This window comes from Bidens hawaiensis, unplaced genomic scaffold (genome assembly GCF_021521415.1).
Source record: "Bidens hawaiensis isolate Kalapana, Puna unplaced genomic scaffold, B.hawaiensis_p1.1 tig00006390_1, whole genome shotgun sequence".
Classification (NCBI taxonomy): Eukaryota; Viridiplantae; Streptophyta; class Magnoliopsida; order Asterales; family Asteraceae; genus Bidens; species Bidens hawaiensis.
Window position 1 is genome coordinate 1,058,488 of NW_027491431.1, and position 17,733 is coordinate 1,076,220.

Genomic DNA, 17,733 nt, shown 5'->3' on the forward strand with positions numbered 1-17,733 from the left:
TAGTATCCCTAATCCTTAAAATATTTATGCTAACATTTCAATGTCCCCTACCAGACATAACGGAGCTCTCCGACGAAGATGATTCTTGGAGACCAGACTGAAAAAGAAACGTTCTCTCTTCCTCGTCTATGAGGTAGAAAGAATTTAGCTTGCTCTCAGTTTCCTTGCCAGGAAGAGCGATTTCGAAGAACTTCAAGGCTGCAATAAGACAAGATAAAAGCATATCAGTCACAAGAATAACAACATCCAGTTTCAAGACAACGTATCCTACTTTTGGTCACCCAAAGGTATGGAAGGTTTTTGGGGTTCGGAAGCGAGTCTCTCCTAACAAAGAAGAATTGCTACTTCCATTAGTCATTGTTCTGGGTGCTTTTCAAAACTAGTGGGTTTCGACCAGATCTGGTTTTGAGAAGGTATGTTGAGGAGCCGTGGCTACAAAGGTCATAGACGGAGGCAAGCTCAGAAATGGTAAGATCCAGAGCAGGATCGGCAATTAGTCTCTCCAGGACAAACAATGTCCTCCAAACCATCGGCATGGTTTAGACAAAACTAAGCCCAGTTCTGATGAAAAACTCCGTGGTAAAAGTTGGAAAGGGGTAAGTAAAGCCGATCTTGAACGGCAAAAAAGGAAAACAAATCCAGGTCTTAGAGACAAGATCAGACAAGACAGCTGGATCAAAGGGTCGGAAAACGGTTCCCGGAGGGAAGCAGCCTCGGGATTGTAAGCTCGCAATATCATCATTATTGAACGTGCATATCTCATTCACGGGGTTGGCAAGAAGATTTTGGGAAATGAAATCCTCAATACTAGAATCATGGAGCTTCGGACTCATGATTTCCAGAATATAAAGAAGAAGAAAAAGAGTTTACCTGGATAGAAGGAAAGATGGATAGAAATGTTATTTATCCAAAGTAATTATAAGGCCGGCCTAGGGTTTACCCAAAGAACGGATGAGTGAAACGTGTATCAACAATCTACCACACATGCAAAGATTTGAAATTCAAAATTCAAAAATTTTATAATTGTAATGCCTATCTACAGCTGTTAAAATTTGGGGACAATTGTTAGGGCACGGATTTTCTGTATTCTCAGCAAAGATTTTATTCAGGACGAATCCAGGATGCGGTATCCTCAAAGGTAACTGGTATCCTAATTACATTATATAACTAACACGATATTTGCTACTTTCTATGTTTACCAGGTCAAAGGCCATTGCTTGATCTCCTAAGAACTCGCACTTACTGTTATTAGAGCGTGGCGACTAAGGAAACATGCTATCTAACGGAATTAACGGCTAATTGATTTAGTCTAAGAGTTTCCTTAAATATAGGACTTCTTGTTAGTTTTATTTTGGGATAAATAGAGCTCAAAACCGGATCATTACACACACTCTAGCACTCGAGAACTTATTAGTACTCGCATTCTTTGTAATCACGATCAAGTTTGAGCTCCACAATTGAAATCACCTTTATTATTAATAAACCGGTGGTGATAGTTTTCACCGCCCGGGGTTTTTTGCTTGTTATCCTAAGGATAACGGGTTTTTTCCTCGCAACAAATCCTCGTGTTCAAGCACTTTTACGTTCATTTCATACAAGTACCTGGTCCCGATTACTAATTTGTTTACGAAATCATTGTTATTAATATTTGACCAAAACACTCTTATTTTTCAAAATAAAAAAAGTCAAAAAATAAAAATAAAATCAAAACCAACGACGTAACATTGGCCAATTCCCCTATCCACCAAACACATCAAATGCGATAAAAAACACTCGTCGCTTTAGAGAGAGAAAGCTAGGCTTCACAAATCACATCAATGGCATCTTCTTCTAGGGTTTCTACTCTACTCATCTTCTTCAGCGGTTACCGGAGGTGCTGAGTTTGACGCGAAGGTGTTCCGGCATAAATTGACGAGAAGCGATAATTATAACAGGAAAGGATTTGGACATAAGAAGGAGACTCTCGATCTCATGAATCAGGAGTATACGAGTAAGTGTTTAGTTTGATTGTATCCATTTACGGTGAGATTGAGATTAAAATTATCAATCTAATCAGCTGCTTATCCAGTTATACAGCATGTAGAGTAATTGATTGATAAATTGAGCTGTGATAGCTTCGGATTGTATTGATTTATTGTTATATTGAAGTTTAGGTTTATCGATCTAATCAGTTAGATAGATTGAGCTACGAGAGGTTGTTAGGTAGGATTGATTAGTACGGATTGTATCGGTTTACTGTTAGATTGAAATTTAGGTTTATTGATCTAATCGGTTGTATATATTGCATATACCAGTAATTGATAGAGAAATTGAATTGTGATAGCTTTGGATTTTATTGATTTACATTGAGATCAAAATTTAGGTTTATTGATTGTATTGGCTGCTCATATTGCGTGTTCGAATAAATTTTAGATTAATTGAACTGTGATAGCTTGTTGGGTATGATTGATTCATATAGATTGTTTCGATTTACAATGAGATTGAAGTTTAGGTTTATCGATCTTATTGCCTGCTTATACTGCATGTACGAGTATTTGATAGATAAATTTGTCTAAATTGATAGATTTGCAGAATTCAGTTTATTATATCTGCTTTTTTGTCTGAGATTAACAGAATTGGTGTTTATTGATTTACTAGTGTGTTTGAATACGACCAGGTGACATAATAAAGACACTGAAGGAGAATAACAATGAGTGCACTTGGGGAAATGTTACTATAAAGCTTGCAGAAGCTTATGGCTTTTGCTGGGGTGTTGAGCGTGCAGTTCAATAAGCTGATTATATCGTTCTGCTTATGAAAATCACTATTTAGCCTTGATTTGCAATTCTAATATATTGTGTCAGATTTAGTAAAACTTGACTTGTTTATCATAGATGCTAGAGGAGATGGAGGTTAAAGACATTCCCGTTGAGAACGGAGAGAAACAATTTGATGTCGTTGATACAACATGCCCTTAGGTTATCTAATGTAATATTCTCATATTATTTAGTTAATTTTATGGCTTTATCTTATCTAATGCTCTCATATTATTATAAACTTTCTGTTTGGTATACAAGGTGTGGACTTCGGTTGAAAAACATAAAAAGGGGGATTATACTTCTATAATTCATGGCAGCCTCATCTTTTGCAGGAAAGTATGTCATTGCTAAGAACATGGATGAGGCATGTTTATTAGTGTGTATGTTTACTAGTGTTCATTTCTTTGGTTTTTCCTCTTTTATATTCTTCTAAAGGGTTTTATTTCCTATGCCACCTAGACGACATATGTGTGTGATTACATCCTTGTGGTAAAACTTAACGGATCTAGTTCTACAAAAGAAGCATTTTCAGAGGTATACACTATACTCTCTTAAAATCTATATAATATTGATTTCTTGTTTATGTTTTAAATATCTACACACTTCTAACTTTTTGCATACTTGCAGAAATTTAAATATGCAGTTTTCAAGGGTTTTTGATCCCGGCACTGATCAAAACTGGTGTAGCAAACCAAACTACAATGTTAAAGGGGAAACGAAGGAAATTGGTTAGTGTCGTTGTCTTTGATTTATTATAATAATTGTCCAGAAATTACAATTTTTGATGCCTACTTTTTCCTTTCGTAAATTTTGCAAGGAAATTAGTCAAGAGGACCGTGATGAGTAAATATGGAGTGGAAAATGCCACTAAACACTTCATAAGTTTCAACACCATCTGTGGTGCTACTCAAGTAAGTGCTTCTTTTAAACAATGGGTGGGCGGGTAGTAGGTATTTAACTGACTATTGATATGTGTCGGATTACCATAGACTAAAAGACAAAAAGATATTATTACAAAATAAGTAAAGTACCTAACTTTCCTTAATACATTGACATGTTAGCCATAAAACAAGTTGACCCACTTTCTATGTAGCTTTTTCTTTACCGAGTTGACCCGTAAGACCTAAAACAATACACTAATTTATTCATTACTGTAGAAGGTGTAATTATGAAAATTTTGGTGTTTAAAAGTGGTAAATATGATAACTATTGAACTTTTGACGGGACATATATGAAATTAATCCTAATATGTAACCAGAAAAAATCCATACACAAGTAAACGAGGGTTAAAATTGCTACCATTATGATCTTCATTTAAGATATTATATCATTTTTAGGAGTGACAAGATACTATGTATAATACTATGTATAAATTAGTGATAAAGATGGATCTTATGTTGAAATTTTTTTTTTATTAGGTACCTTGCATGAAGATTGAAGATGGTGAAAGAGGTTAATTGCATGAAAATTTTCATTTAAGTTTCTAGTTTTTATTCAAATATTTGTTATTTTCCTTTTTATATGATTGATATTTTGACTTGAAGAGTTAGGCATTTAATATGCATTTGGAATGTGATTTGGTATGTGTTTAGAATGCGATCGAACTTTAAATTGTGGTAAAGAAATTGTGATTTATATATTTAAGGGTTTTATTTTTATTTTATATTGTTAAAAGGTGTCACTAAGATACCAAAAATTTGTGGTGGCGGTAAAAAAAAAGCCATTAAAGCTCAAAAGTTTGTAGTGGCAGACAAAAAAGTGTCATTAAAGACTGAAGGTTTGTTGTGGTGGACAAAAAAGTGTCACTATACCCGAAAGTTTTTAATGGTAGAAATAAAAAGTGCCATTAACGTCCAAAAGCTTGTAGTAGCAAACGAAAAAGTGCCACTTGTACAAAATGTTTTTAATTGCATACGAAAAAAATGCCACTAAAAGTCCAAAATGTTTTTGTGACATATAGAAAAAAATACCACTAAAAGTTCCAAATGTATTTAATGGCATGCGGTAAAAAGTCCCACTAAAAGCCCAAACGTTTATAGTGGTAGATGAAAAAAGTGTCACTAAAAGTCCAAAATATTTTCAATGGCATACGGAAAAAAATGCCACTAAAGTTCAAAATGTTTTAATCGCATACGGAAAAAAGTGCTACTAAAAGCCTAAAAGTTAGTAGTGGCAGACGAAAAAAGTGCCACTAAAAGGCTTTAGTGGTAGCACTTCTAGTGATACCTTTTTTGTGTGTCACTCATTCCAACAAGATTCTTTAGTGACACTTCTTTGGTTTCTTGTGACACTTTATGTGTGCCATTAAATGGCTTTTTATTGTAGTGAATATATTATATTACGGGAATGCTAGTAATTATTGGAACTTATTTTTAAGTTGGGTTTGGATTCCATTGAGGTGAAATTTGAATATGAAGAACTGAAGATGACAATATCCTTTTAATTGTTTTTTTCTTAATTTCATATCATTTTTGGACAATCCACCATTGACAGGTGTTGGATTCCTTTTACTTAAATAAAATAAATTAATTTATTTTTTCATTAACTATTCGTATAAATCACCGAATGAATTTTATAGGCCTTGGATAGTTTAATTTAATTTAATTGATTTGTTATTACAAACTTGAAACTTGACAACTTGTTATTGTTGTTTTGCATTACGTCTAGACCCAACCTAAACATAAGCCCATCAGGCTGTACTGATGGGCCTGCAGTGGCCCAAAAGGCAGATATAATCACCAAGTTACTTAACAAGTCAAGAACTCAAGATCATGGCCAAGTATTAAAACCCTACTCTTTTTTAAGTTTTGCATGCGTTTCCACTAGAAAGCATCCGGTAACTCCATGATTTCCATTAAAGTTATGGTTATTTAATTTACCCCGCAAATCGTATTGGAATGGTTTTATAACGTGTTTTAAATTGGGTTATATTGTGGTTTTAAATTGGGTTATACTATAAATGTGAATGCTGGTGAACTTCGTGAATGTTTCGAATTTGAATTTAAGGGGAAACACCCAAGTGTATGGGTGAAGTCATCCATGAGGACAATGTAGTATATGTAACTTGTTTACTAACGATAAGTGATGCCCACTAGTCACAACGCATAATATCAAAACACAAAATAGTACAAGAATGACAAACTAGTATCTTAGCAATCAGCACGCCTGTTACTAGAATAAATTTATTGGAAACAAGATAATTTAAAACAGAAAATCCGAGGTGGCCTAAATAGTAATGACACGCGTGTGGAAGCAAAAGCAATGGATTCATCGGCTGGCATGGCAACAATGTTGCAGAACTCACTAGGCACTAGTCGGATAGTAGGGTAGGGAGTAGTGATTAATTACACTTAATTTGATTGAAATTTATATGTAGTTTCTAAAAATACAAATATGTACCAAATTTTATGTATAAACTTTTCAATTTTGACCGAGTTTGATCATATAGCAATTAATCGGCAACTAATCGGTTAGGTAGGGACTAGTGATTAATCGGGGATTACGAAAGCTTAGGGGAGAGTCTGACAACCATGTATGGCAGGATAGGTGAGTGGGTAGAGACGACTTGAACTACCATGGCTTGAAATTATCTTTCGTCTTGGGTACTTTGTCACTAGAAAAACCACGATGATCAAAATCAACAGAAACATAGTTACCAATAGAAATTTACAAAGATAACTATGCTACTACGCGACCGGTACACTTGCCGATGTTATGTGAAGCATAGTTTAGTTTTTCATTTGTATAATACTTAGCTTGTGATCAGTTCTTATTTATATATACGTTTTGTTCACATCAAGTTCTTGGCTTCGTTACCAGGATACGGCTATTGGTGGTTTTGAAAACAACCCAAATCGGGAGTTTAGCTTTTCTTTTCTTTATTTTTGGTATTTTAGTTTGTTAAGCTTGATTTAACTTCTTTTTGTTTATTGTCAGTGTATGCACAACACTCGTTCATTAGGACCGCCGGAGTTTGCTGCTGTTGAAGATCCTAAGAGAGTACTCCGTGTAGGAATTCAGAGCTCATTGAAGAAAACACGAAATGAATCTGACCTGATCCAAGACGATGTTCCCCGGTCTTCGAGATGAACGAACCACGACTTCGTCTTCTTCTCCGGTAGCTCGAGATCTGCCATGGAAATATGGGGGGTGTGGAGGTGACTGCTAAGAGTTTCCTCTTGTTTACAGACACAAAAATATATGTGGAGGCCAAGGTAGCGTTTGGTATGGGATAATAAAGGATGAAATGGAATGGTTCATTCGAACGTAATGAAATTAGGTATGTTTGGTTGACAACCGGAAAGGAATAGGTCATTACCAAAGGAATTGTTTTCCTTCTAAAAATAGCTATTTTCATTCCTCCCATCCACCATGTTTTTTTTTTCATTTCCTAACTTATTTTCATGTTAATTCTTTATATTGCTTTTAAACAATGATTTCATAATTCTATTAACAAAACATAACAATAGAAAACATGTTTAATAAAATTTTCTTCTAGTTTCACTGTGATTTGTTTATATCATTCTATATCTTGATATACTGATATTTGTTTATATAAATTACAAAACATGTTTAATTTATTATATATATTAATTGGATAATGTTTTGAAAATTGGTAAAACAAAATTATTTTGAAGAACGAGATTTTTTTTTATTTTTTATCAATTGTATTTCTTTATTTTGTCTTTTTCTGCATTCAAAATAACAAAATGTAATGATATATTTCATTCCCAATGGGTAATCAAACATGGTAATGGAATGATTATGATCCATTTCATTCCCTTGTCCATTACATTCATCCGTTCATTTCATTCTCTCACTCATTTCATCATCGCATACCAAACATACCCTAAGTGTTCAAGAAGAGGATCCCCCAAAATGAGAGATGAAGACCCCTTATATAGGAACTTCATGGCTACCATCATGAAACCCTAACCTTATTGGGCCAAGCCCGGTCAGGGGTTACCTCCACAACCCCCAGCCCATTGGGCATTAGTTAGTAAACAATAATAACATAACAAATATAATATAAAAGCAATAAGTAAAAGGTCGTACCAGGTATTTAGGACCCTACCTCCACACTCATCACAAGAAGTATTTCTACTTCACTTGATTTTTCTAGTTCTTCGTCCAAATCTGCGAGCGAGATGGGAGATGCATTACCAGTAAGGAGGAGTGGAGGACCGTTGTCGACTGAGCATGGCCAACTAATGCAGGAGCAAGATCGAGCATTACGTGCGCGACGATCAACAACAAAACTGGCAATTACCGTCACATGTTCTGAATACAATTGCTCATTTTGTCAACTTTCATGGTTTGGAGGAAGGAGATCCACATTCACATACGACTCATTGTAGCAGGATTTGTAGCATGTTTCATCTAAATAACGTGTTGGAGGATGCCATCGCTTTATGTCTATTTCCTTTTCACTTGTGGGAAGTAGCTAGAATTGTTTTCGCATGGTTCTATCACCACATGGGATGATCTACTAAATAAATTTTTAGAGAGGTATGACCCACCTTCAAAGGCCGCACGTACAAGGCTGTTCGATTAGAATACCGGTGCCTCAAGATCCTACGTTGTTTTAAGGTTGCTCCATTATAATACATTTAAACCCTGTTCAGCGTTAGTCAAATCGACCTGCTATCGTTATTTAGTGTGTTTATGCTACTAGGTTTAATTTTCGTTCTATGATGTATTAGGGTACTATGTTTGAATTTTATCATTATACTATGCTTTTTTACTTTTACCATTCTAGCATGTTTTAGTTTGTTTATCATTTTAGATAACGTTTTGATGTTATTATTACTGGTCAGTTTGAAAATTTTGAAACCGAAACAAACGGTATAGTTAAAGGTTTATTGGAAAAAATCGTAAGAAAAAAAAAGAAAAAATTGAACTGGATGGTTAGAAATAGGCTATACAGTTTTGAAATAGCCTAAAACAATACTATCGGTATAACACGGTATACGACTAGTAAACATAATTTTAAAGTATACTAATAGTATGCTTGTTGAATTGATTGATAGGTTGTGTGACACGGTTTATTCGAGACAACCGTTAATCTTCCAAAAACATAAGAGAAGAAGAGAAAATAAACTTAAAATAAAAATTCTCTGATTAAAACACAACAAACTTTCATAATATATAAAGGTAACAAGGAAAACAAAAACACACTAGGAAACGATTTGAAATTCAACAATAACTTGCAGCAAAAGAAAAATATTGATAATCTTGATAGAGATTCTTCCATATCTTTGATTAATCTTCAAAACCAACAAATCTTTTAATTACCCAGTTGGACCCCGGAATTTGAACTCGATCTTGGCATTGGGCCGGCTTACGGGACTTTCTTCTAGATCGGGCCCTTGTTGATATGATATTATTTTTTTATATATATGTTTGGTTATTATTTTCAAGTCTGGGTACGTATTGGGTCTTTTATGGTTAGTAGAAGGGGAGGTTTTTAGTATTTTTGTTTGATTATATAATAAATATTGTATCATGAATAAAAGTTAGCCGATTGTTTTGAGTTAATTCTTCTAATAAATCACAGCATTCTTCTTCTTCAAGTCTCTAACCCTATCAAGGGTATCATAGCAACCACTCGATCCCTAGCTGCCATGACAAACACATGCAACCAAGAGGTTGACAAGGCGATCAATGTCACACCCCGACCAATGAAGGCGGAAACGTCGAGGCGCGACATGATTGCTCATTGCACAATGACACTATAAAGTTACAATATTTAAACAACTCATTTAAATCCATATCATCATAAATAACACAACAATTGTTCATACAAAATGCCAAATAGATAGATAAATAAATAACTTGTTCTTTTATTTTCTAATATCCTAAAGCCAAGATAATAAGTTTCTTCAAGTAATCCAATCAAGCTAACATCAAACCTGTAACATTGCATAAAATAGAGTTTGTCAACACGAAGGTTGGTGAGCAATTTTCATAGTTTTGGACAATAAGTATATAGTATGAAATCCACAACTAGTATATGAAAACAATAAATAATAGCAACAATTTAGATAATAAAACCGTCAATAAGAATACATTGACGAACCGTCAATAAGAATACATTGACGACAATAATGAAATCGTCAATAAGAATACATTTACGACACCTTTCTATATGGGGATACCATATACACTCGGAATTAACGTATGATCATACTTTGATGAGGCTACCCGCCTTAGCATTTAAGAATTTGCACATAATCATGTAAAGCATATAACACCAAATCGAGCATTTATTTAAGCAAACATATACAATACGTGTTGTGGTTTAAGACTCAAGTATAAATCATTTGAATTTGAATAAGTATGCAATGCCACCCCAAAACGAAAGATGGAAAACGGGGGATGAAAAAGTACTCACATTAACAAGTAACTTGAAAGATAGTGTCGTGAATAATCGGAGAGATCGGTTTAACGAGCAAGACCTATATTAAACGGGTCTCGTGTTAGTAGGTAGTCTTGGAAGGGTTTAAAATAAAATACATGACAAATAAAGTAAATAAATCAAGTTTAGGATTTAAAATGTAAATATTTGAGAAATTAAAGAAACGAGTTTTGTAAAATAAGTTTACTCGAAACCGGGTCTCGGTATTCTATTCATTAGTTTTTTTCTTTTTTTACTCAACCTATGTTAAGTAATAATGTGGGTTAAAATGCGATATTGCAAAACCCTTGGTTATAAGAATACCAAAACGAGGTTTAAACGAGTGTTCGGGTTTGTCGGTTCGAGACTTGATAATTGACCAAGCTCACAGTTAACTTCCCAAAATAATAAATGTTATGAGATAACTCAATAAAATCAAAATAGACTTAACCAAGTATGTAGTTCTATTGTGAAGAACCTTAACGTTCGTTAAGCGAGTATACGACCTTATCGGTTCGAACTTGTTATAAGATCAAGTTGGTTACCGACATGCCAAGTATGTTTAGAAATTAACTAAAATTGATTTAAAATATAATCTTGAAGAAAAATATGAGTTTTGGTGGCTAAAAACACACTTGTGTGTCTTAAGCGAGTGAACTCGGTTTAGTTCGGTTTTTGGTTCGGTCCTTGACTCGGAATAAGACCGAGGATGGTTACCACATACCCAATTACCATGGAACTTGTAAAATAACTTATAAATAATAATACTCAAGTTTTACATTCAAAAAGTTAACAATAAAGCTTTTAAACAAAAGTTCGGTTTTTGGTTCGGTCCTTGACTCGGAATAAGACCGAGGATGGTTACCACATACCCAATTACCATGGAACTTGTAAAATAACTTATAGATTATAATACTCAAGTTTTACATTCAAAAAGTTAACAATAATGCTTTTAAACAAAAGTTCGGTTTTTGGTTCGGTTCTCAACTCGGGATGAAACCGAGGCTAGTCACCACATACCCAATACCATGGAACTTGACAAATATGAAAAATAAACTAAAATATGTAGAATTTAAGCAAGTATAACAAGTTATATGGTTAGATTTGTTAAATATATAAACAAGGACTACAAAGTCCTCCATGTAACCTTGCCTTACTAGTCCGACATTTCAACCGGCCGAGACCTGAGAAATGAAAGACCGAAGGTAAACAAGGAGTGTATATTATATATATGTTGTAACATCAAGCTTTAAGTATTGAGAAGTTAGTTAAAATGAAAGATTAGCTTATGAAGAACAACCTTATAATTCAAGAATTTGAGAGAGAAATGAAGAAATGAGCAAGCACAAATGAAGAAGATGGGTGTGTATATATAGGGTAAGTTGAATGGGTCTTTCATGAAAATGGGTTGGTTATAGACCCAAGAAAGCACAAACTACAAATGGGTCCTTCAAATCTCCATTTTGGTAGTTTTAGTCCCTGGAGTTCGTTTTGAGCGTTTTCGGGGAATTTTAAGAACCGAAAAGGGTGTTTTTTTTATCCAACAACTATAAAACAAATATTTAACATACAATTCATCATTTTGATAATATCGAAAGGTTCGAGATACAAAACGGGTCGGGTTTACATTAAGAATACAAGTATAAAATAACCCGAAATTGACAAATGTCACATTGGGACCATCAGTAGCCAATTCATTAGTTGAGACCAGCAGTGACGAAAAATAAATAGTTGGGATCATTAAAAACCAATATACCTTAAAATTATTATGTTCCACTAATAGTTTCAAAATTAAAACACTAGCGGTAACTAAGGGGGCTTCTACTGATGAACTCAAACACCAGTGGTTGCATTCTCTCACTTGTGCCTTTTCTATTGTTAATCAAACGGATGAGGATGGTGTTGTTTCCAACGGTGTCGATTCGTAGTGATCTCACCATCATCCGCTGTCATCCACGGCGGAGCAAACCCTAATTCTCCTTCACTCCTCCGTCACCAATGGCCACCGCCACCACTCCCACCTCCACGGCCAATGCCGCCAATGGCCCAGTTCTCCCCTAACCACGGTATAGGGTCACCGACAACCGTCCGCCAGAAAACTTTAATCCGGCACTACAGCCGCATTCTTCATCCTATAGTTGCAACAATCAGAAATAGCCGACACTCACCAAACTGAATATCAAAGTTTGATTTTTACATCTCCAATCTCTGGAATCGTCGCCGGAGAAAAACCTTAGGCTCCTCGGAATTTCGGCGCATAACGGACAGGTCCCGAAATGCCAGATCTACAAAGACGAACTCCTAACACGATTATGTCCAACTTTTATTTCTAAGATCTTCAAACTTTATTTTCAAAACTTTAATGGGTTTCCAAGAAATTAACGTCTCGGTTCAGGTAATCGCAGAAATAGAACTCGAATAGCAAGAACAAAGTTGAATCAGTTGATTCAAACCCGCTCTGATACCATCTGTAGGTCCCAATACCTGATCCGACAACGAACAGCTTTGTTCTTGATAATCGTGAGAGACGAATGCTATAAATCATACGATCGAACAAAAAAAAATAAAGATAATAAGTATAGTGAACGACTCTGTAATCGGTTAAAAGATTTATAATAAACGAACGAACCGACCCCATCCAAGGTGAGCTCCCCTTGGGTGGGTGATTTACACCATAAGAACACACCCATAAAAGACAACAAAATGTCATATTTATAGCCTAACATAGCTTCTAGAAGATCTTCTCCCGCTAAAGCTAAACTCATGCACCGAAGCTCTCGTCTCGTATCTGGTTTTCACGCCCACTTTATTTGCTTGACCATAATGTATTTAACAGGTTTCGTCATATTAATAACGCAAGTCACAAATATTAGCCCCGTACACGATCGTCGCTAAATTTATTGATACACTATTGTTTAAATAAGCATCACATAGAAAAAGAAATAACCAGAAATAATCAAACAAACATGTATAGCAGCCTACATTAAAGTCGGCTAATTAAGCGACTAACTCCAACATTTACTATTTGAATAGTTTCAACTATAAAACCAACAAAAGGCTGGAATACTCGATCAAGTTTCACCATTTTTAATCTTTATTTTCTCTAGAAATGCCTTCCCGTTGAGCTTGCGCGAGAAGAAGTCTTTGAGGTACTGTTCCGTTACAAGTGTTTTATACAAGGGTGGGTTTCCTGTGTTTGTTAGGAGACTCTTTGCAGGACCAACATCTGATTCAAGCTTTGGGTTGAAGAACATGGCTAATGAAATCCTCTCTTTCACTGAATTAACTGTCGCCCTATCCTCGATGCTGTTGTAGACGCCATTGCTCATTATCTACAACCCTCAATATTAAAAATAAATTATGCTACCACTTTGATCAAGTACAAGCAAGCATACATGGGAATACATACATAAACATGTGCATGAGAATAATGAATACAAACAGTGAAACTGGTAATTTGAGCACCTAAAAGAATTTACGCATTCATCAATATTGAAAGAAGATAGATGAGTGCTTTTGACTTGGATGAAATTAAAGCTTACACATTTTCGTATGAGGCCTCACATACACACGACACTTACAAATTACAATCTAATCTCACCCTGTTTTAAAAGGCTATTTGAGGTTGCATGGAACAACTATTTGAGGATTCTTCGAGCGGCCGTTTGAAGGTGGGGCTCAAGGTCAAAGATAAACGAACCAACTCGTTCAGCTTGTTTATCTTAATGAGTTAAGGCTAGTAAAAGGCTCAAGTTGCCCGTTTAGTTTTCAAAAAGAAATAAGCGAGATACTAATTACCGACTTAACTTGGCTCAGGCTCGAGCTTGTTTACAAACAAAGTCATTTCAAGCGAGTCTCGAAGTGTGAACTTTTTAAACAACTTTATTTTCATATTCATGACAAATTTTCAAGATAAACTTTGATGTGTTTTGGAAAAACATGGAAGAAAAAAATCTCTAGTATGTGTTTATTTTTATACTATTAAGTATTATTTAATTCTGCTATAAATTTTTTTTATTAGCAATCTAGATATTGGATTACATCGAAACAGAAGGCAAGCGGGCAACAAGCTGCGCCGCTACCCCCTTTTTGAATCGCAAAACTCAATCTTTTAAAAACTATATTTGCTGATCTTGGAGTCATAACATTACTATGCATGACCCGCTGAACACGGGTAAGTAGCTCCACAGCTTCAGGCGCGAGGAAACCAAAAGTGTCAAAAGCAAAAGGAATAAATACATGTTGGTTGTCAAGACACGCCTTTTCATGTTTTGCCACCTTACCTGAAGCAGCTTTTAATGCGGCTTGACCGACCGTGAAACCACTACTCCCTAAGCCCACCAAAGGAGAAACCCCTATTATATCCACACACACGTGCTTCCCTCCTATCCATCCAAACACCAAAATGTCAGCCGGTCGAAGAGATGATCTTCTCTCCGACTGGTCAGTCAGGAAATTCACAGGTGCTTGTTTCTTAACAGAAATTCCAGCTCGCTTGAATATATCAAAGAGCACATCCCTAACCAGATCGTGTCGGTACTTGAACCCCGGGAGCTCATTATAGTGCACCGCGTGCTCCCCATATGAGTCTAAACACGCTTTACGACAAACATGACATATCTCATCAACCGGAAATAGAGGAATCATAAGGCGATACTTAAGGATACTACGATACTCCACTGGAGACATATGATGGCCTAACCCATCTATAGGGATAGCAAGAAGAAAATCTTGAGCATGTGGTGCTTGTAGACACTCAAAAATGGCTTTTTGTCTGCTTGTCATGTTAAAGTGTGACTCCATGTCGTGAACAATTTTACTAAAAAGAGTGCTCGCCAATGCATGCTGGGCTTTAGAGGGGGCGGTCTTTTTGTTAGAGAAACTATTAAAATCGAAGCTTGGAATCATGTCACGAAGACAAGCCAGAGCACAAGAATAATCAGAATCCATCTCACATATACCACTGTCTCGCAAAATGTGATCCTGAAGCATCCACGATTGGGCTCTCGAGGCCACAAACGAATAAGAGGAAGCCTCTACTGCTGAATACAACCCCAAACCCCCATTCTTAATGGGTAAGGAAGCCTTTACTGCCGAATACAACCCCAAACCCCCATTTTGTTTTGCTATAAATTAAAAACAAAAAACGACATGTGATGCATGTGGTGGTTAATCCTTTCTTTCTTTTTTTTTTGTAACATTCCTTTTCTTGAGGTTTTGGTTTTGTTTCATGTTTTTTAATACCTAGTTCAATTTTTTTTTTTCAAATCCAAAATTTTGAAATATCTTAATGCATTCTAAATATAATCTAGTCTCTTGATTTAATTATCTATTATTTTGTTTAAACTCATTAATTTTTAATAACCTTAATTTTGTTCGATGCATACACTATAAAAAATTGGACCTTTAACTCTTTAACACCGACAACCACCATCGTACTGCTGAAAACTCAAGCCTTGACAAGTCATATATGCTTGATCAAGCTCTGGCAAGTTGTGTTTGTAAGCTCCGGCAACCCATGCTTGTAAGCTCTAGCCACCACCGTCAACTACCAGCCGTTCTATATCTTTTAATTTTATGTACAAATTATGTATAGTGTTTGTTTATAGTTATGATCACTTGTACATCTCGTGTTTGTAGAAATTATGTATAATGTAAAACCGATTGTAACTAATCATGTTTTTTTTTTTCATTTTCAAGTTCAAACTCTCATGCAAATTAATCGTGTTTTGTTCCGTAAAAAATTTGAAATTAAAATCAAGACTAGAAAAGAATAATAGAAAGACCTTAGTGTTGTTGGGAACTCTGGAAGTAGATTAGATTTTCTTCTGTGAACGGGATTAGTGATCATATAGAAGCGATCAGCCCAGTCAATTTTCTGATCTTGAGAATGGACCGGGGTTTGACCGTACCCTTGATGGTCACCTGGCATCAGCTTGTACTTGAGCTTCTGTTCCGCTGGCGTGTTGAAAAACTTTACCACCTCTTCTTTCATTTTCTTCACCAACATTTTGTCAACTCCATGGTTCACCAACTACATGTAATTACTAATTTCATCAATATATTATTTAGAAAGAAATAATATGTAGACTGAACCTAAATTTTGAATATTTTCAATTAGTATAGGATTTAGGATTTGGCTAATTAATTATTTTTGCTTTCAAGTTGAACCACCCGTGGAAACGAACTCGGCAAGTTCAGCTGGTGGCATGCGAACTCCATTAGTTTGGTGAAAAACTTATGAGACCGTTTATGTTGGGTAGAAAATGTTTGTAGAGTTAGCTTAATTATCACACAAGCAAACCAACGCCCAAAACAATTGCCTAGACTTGCATTTGCATGGGTAGCTAACTGTCTAGAAGTCTATGAACTTTCACCAAAAAAAAAAAACCTACTAAAAGTACTTAGTTGAATCCTAAACCTGTAAAACAAATAGTTAATTACTTAACTCAGCTGCATAAAGATACCTAACCTGAAAGATTCCCCATTCTTGGCATGTAGTACATAGGTTTTTCAATTGATCCTTATCATTGGATCCTAGTATCTTAATGATATCATTCATGTCAACGAGTGGGATAGAAAACAAAGGCGAACGACTGTTAGAGACAAAGGTGGGTTCTCGATGTTCTTGAACGTAGCAATGAGGCACCTCCAATTTGAGTTCTTTTGCAAGCTCTTGAACATTCCCCTGGCTTTTTGAAAAAACCATTTCAGAATATGTGTATGCTACAAATGAGAATCTTGTGAAAGGATAAATTATTGTTTGTTCCACAACCTATAAAAAAGTCTCTCTGATTGTGCTTTAAATAGAGAAAAAAATCTTAAATGAATATAATGTAACCACATTTCACATGTGAGAATAGTTGTTGCATGGGACATGCTCAATCTGTCACGTTAGGAAAATTATTTATTTTTATGAGAACTTTCAAATTAAAAGTTAACTATCGCCGGATTTCAATAATTTATGTATATTTCCTATATTCATTCACGCCATTGCTTTTTGGTCCACAAAAGCTTCTCTTTTCTGAACTACATAATTAATCAAGCATCCATATACAGCAATGAGTACAAATGTTCAATATAGGATATTCAATTTGAATGGCCTAAAATAGTAAGAGGGCATTTTACACTACTAAAAAATTGCAAGTGGGTGTCCCTTGTTTTCTGAAAGAGTACAGGTTATATAATGTTATTGTGTTATAGCTGGGTTACAAGTATGGTAGTTCAAAACCATCTGATTGCAAAAACTCATGTACTATTTACTTAGTTCAAAGCCACCTAATTACATAAACCCATCTACTTACTATTCACGCGTCAAAATGGGTGCGTAGTATACATGGTAGTTCAAATTTCAAAACCACCTAATTACACAAACACATGTACTATTTACGCATCAAAATGAACTGAATGGTAGTTCAAAACCATCCAATTACATAAACCCATATATTTATGCGTCAAAATGGGCAATATGGTAGTTCAAAACCTTCTGATTACATAAACCCATGTACCATTTACGTGTAAAAATGGGTTGTGCTACAT

At 35.2% G+C, this 17,733-nt stretch overlaps 1 protein-coding gene and 1 pseudogene across 1 annotated transcript; one reads left to right on the forward strand and one right to left on the reverse strand.

The window, feature by feature from the left end:
- The first annotated feature begins 815 nt into the window (after window positions 1–815).
- LOC143632473 (4-hydroxy-3-methylbut-2-enyl diphosphate reductase, chloroplastic-like) lies at window positions 816–4,255 on the forward strand (annotated as a pseudogene).
- Window positions 4,256–13,265: 9,010 nt separating this feature from the next.
- Window positions 13,266–17,005, reverse strand: LOC143632474 (oxoglutarate-dependent flavonoid 7-O-demethylase 1-like). Its single transcript, XM_077100989.1, has 4 exons — window positions 16,667–17,005; window positions 15,981–16,228; window positions 13,590–13,659; window positions 13,266–13,526 (listed from the first exon to the last, which is right to left on the reverse strand). Exons 1-4 carry the CDS (start codon window positions 16,901–16,903, stop codon window positions 13,266–13,268), a joined length of 816 nt encoding a protein of 271 aa, XP_076957104.1. The 5' UTR covers window positions 16,904–17,005.
- Window positions 17,006–17,733: the final 728 nt, after the last annotated feature.

What these genes read in the sequence shown, in the direction of transcription:
- LOC143632474 (XM_077100989.1), bottom strand. Translation starts at nt 16,903, where the DNA reads ATGGTTTTTTCAAAAAGCCAGGGGAATGTTCAAGAGCTTGCAAAAGAA. An exon ending in AAGAATGGGGAATCTTTCAG is followed by an intron (nt 16,229 to 16,666) that starts GTTAGGTATCTT and finishes AATTACATGTAG; the next exon opens with TTGGTGAACCATGGAGTTGA. An exon ending in GTTTATGTATGTATTCCCAT is followed by an intron (nt 13,527 to 13,589) that starts GTATGCTTGCTT and finishes TGAGGGTTGTAG; the next exon opens with ATAATGAGCAATGGCGTCTA.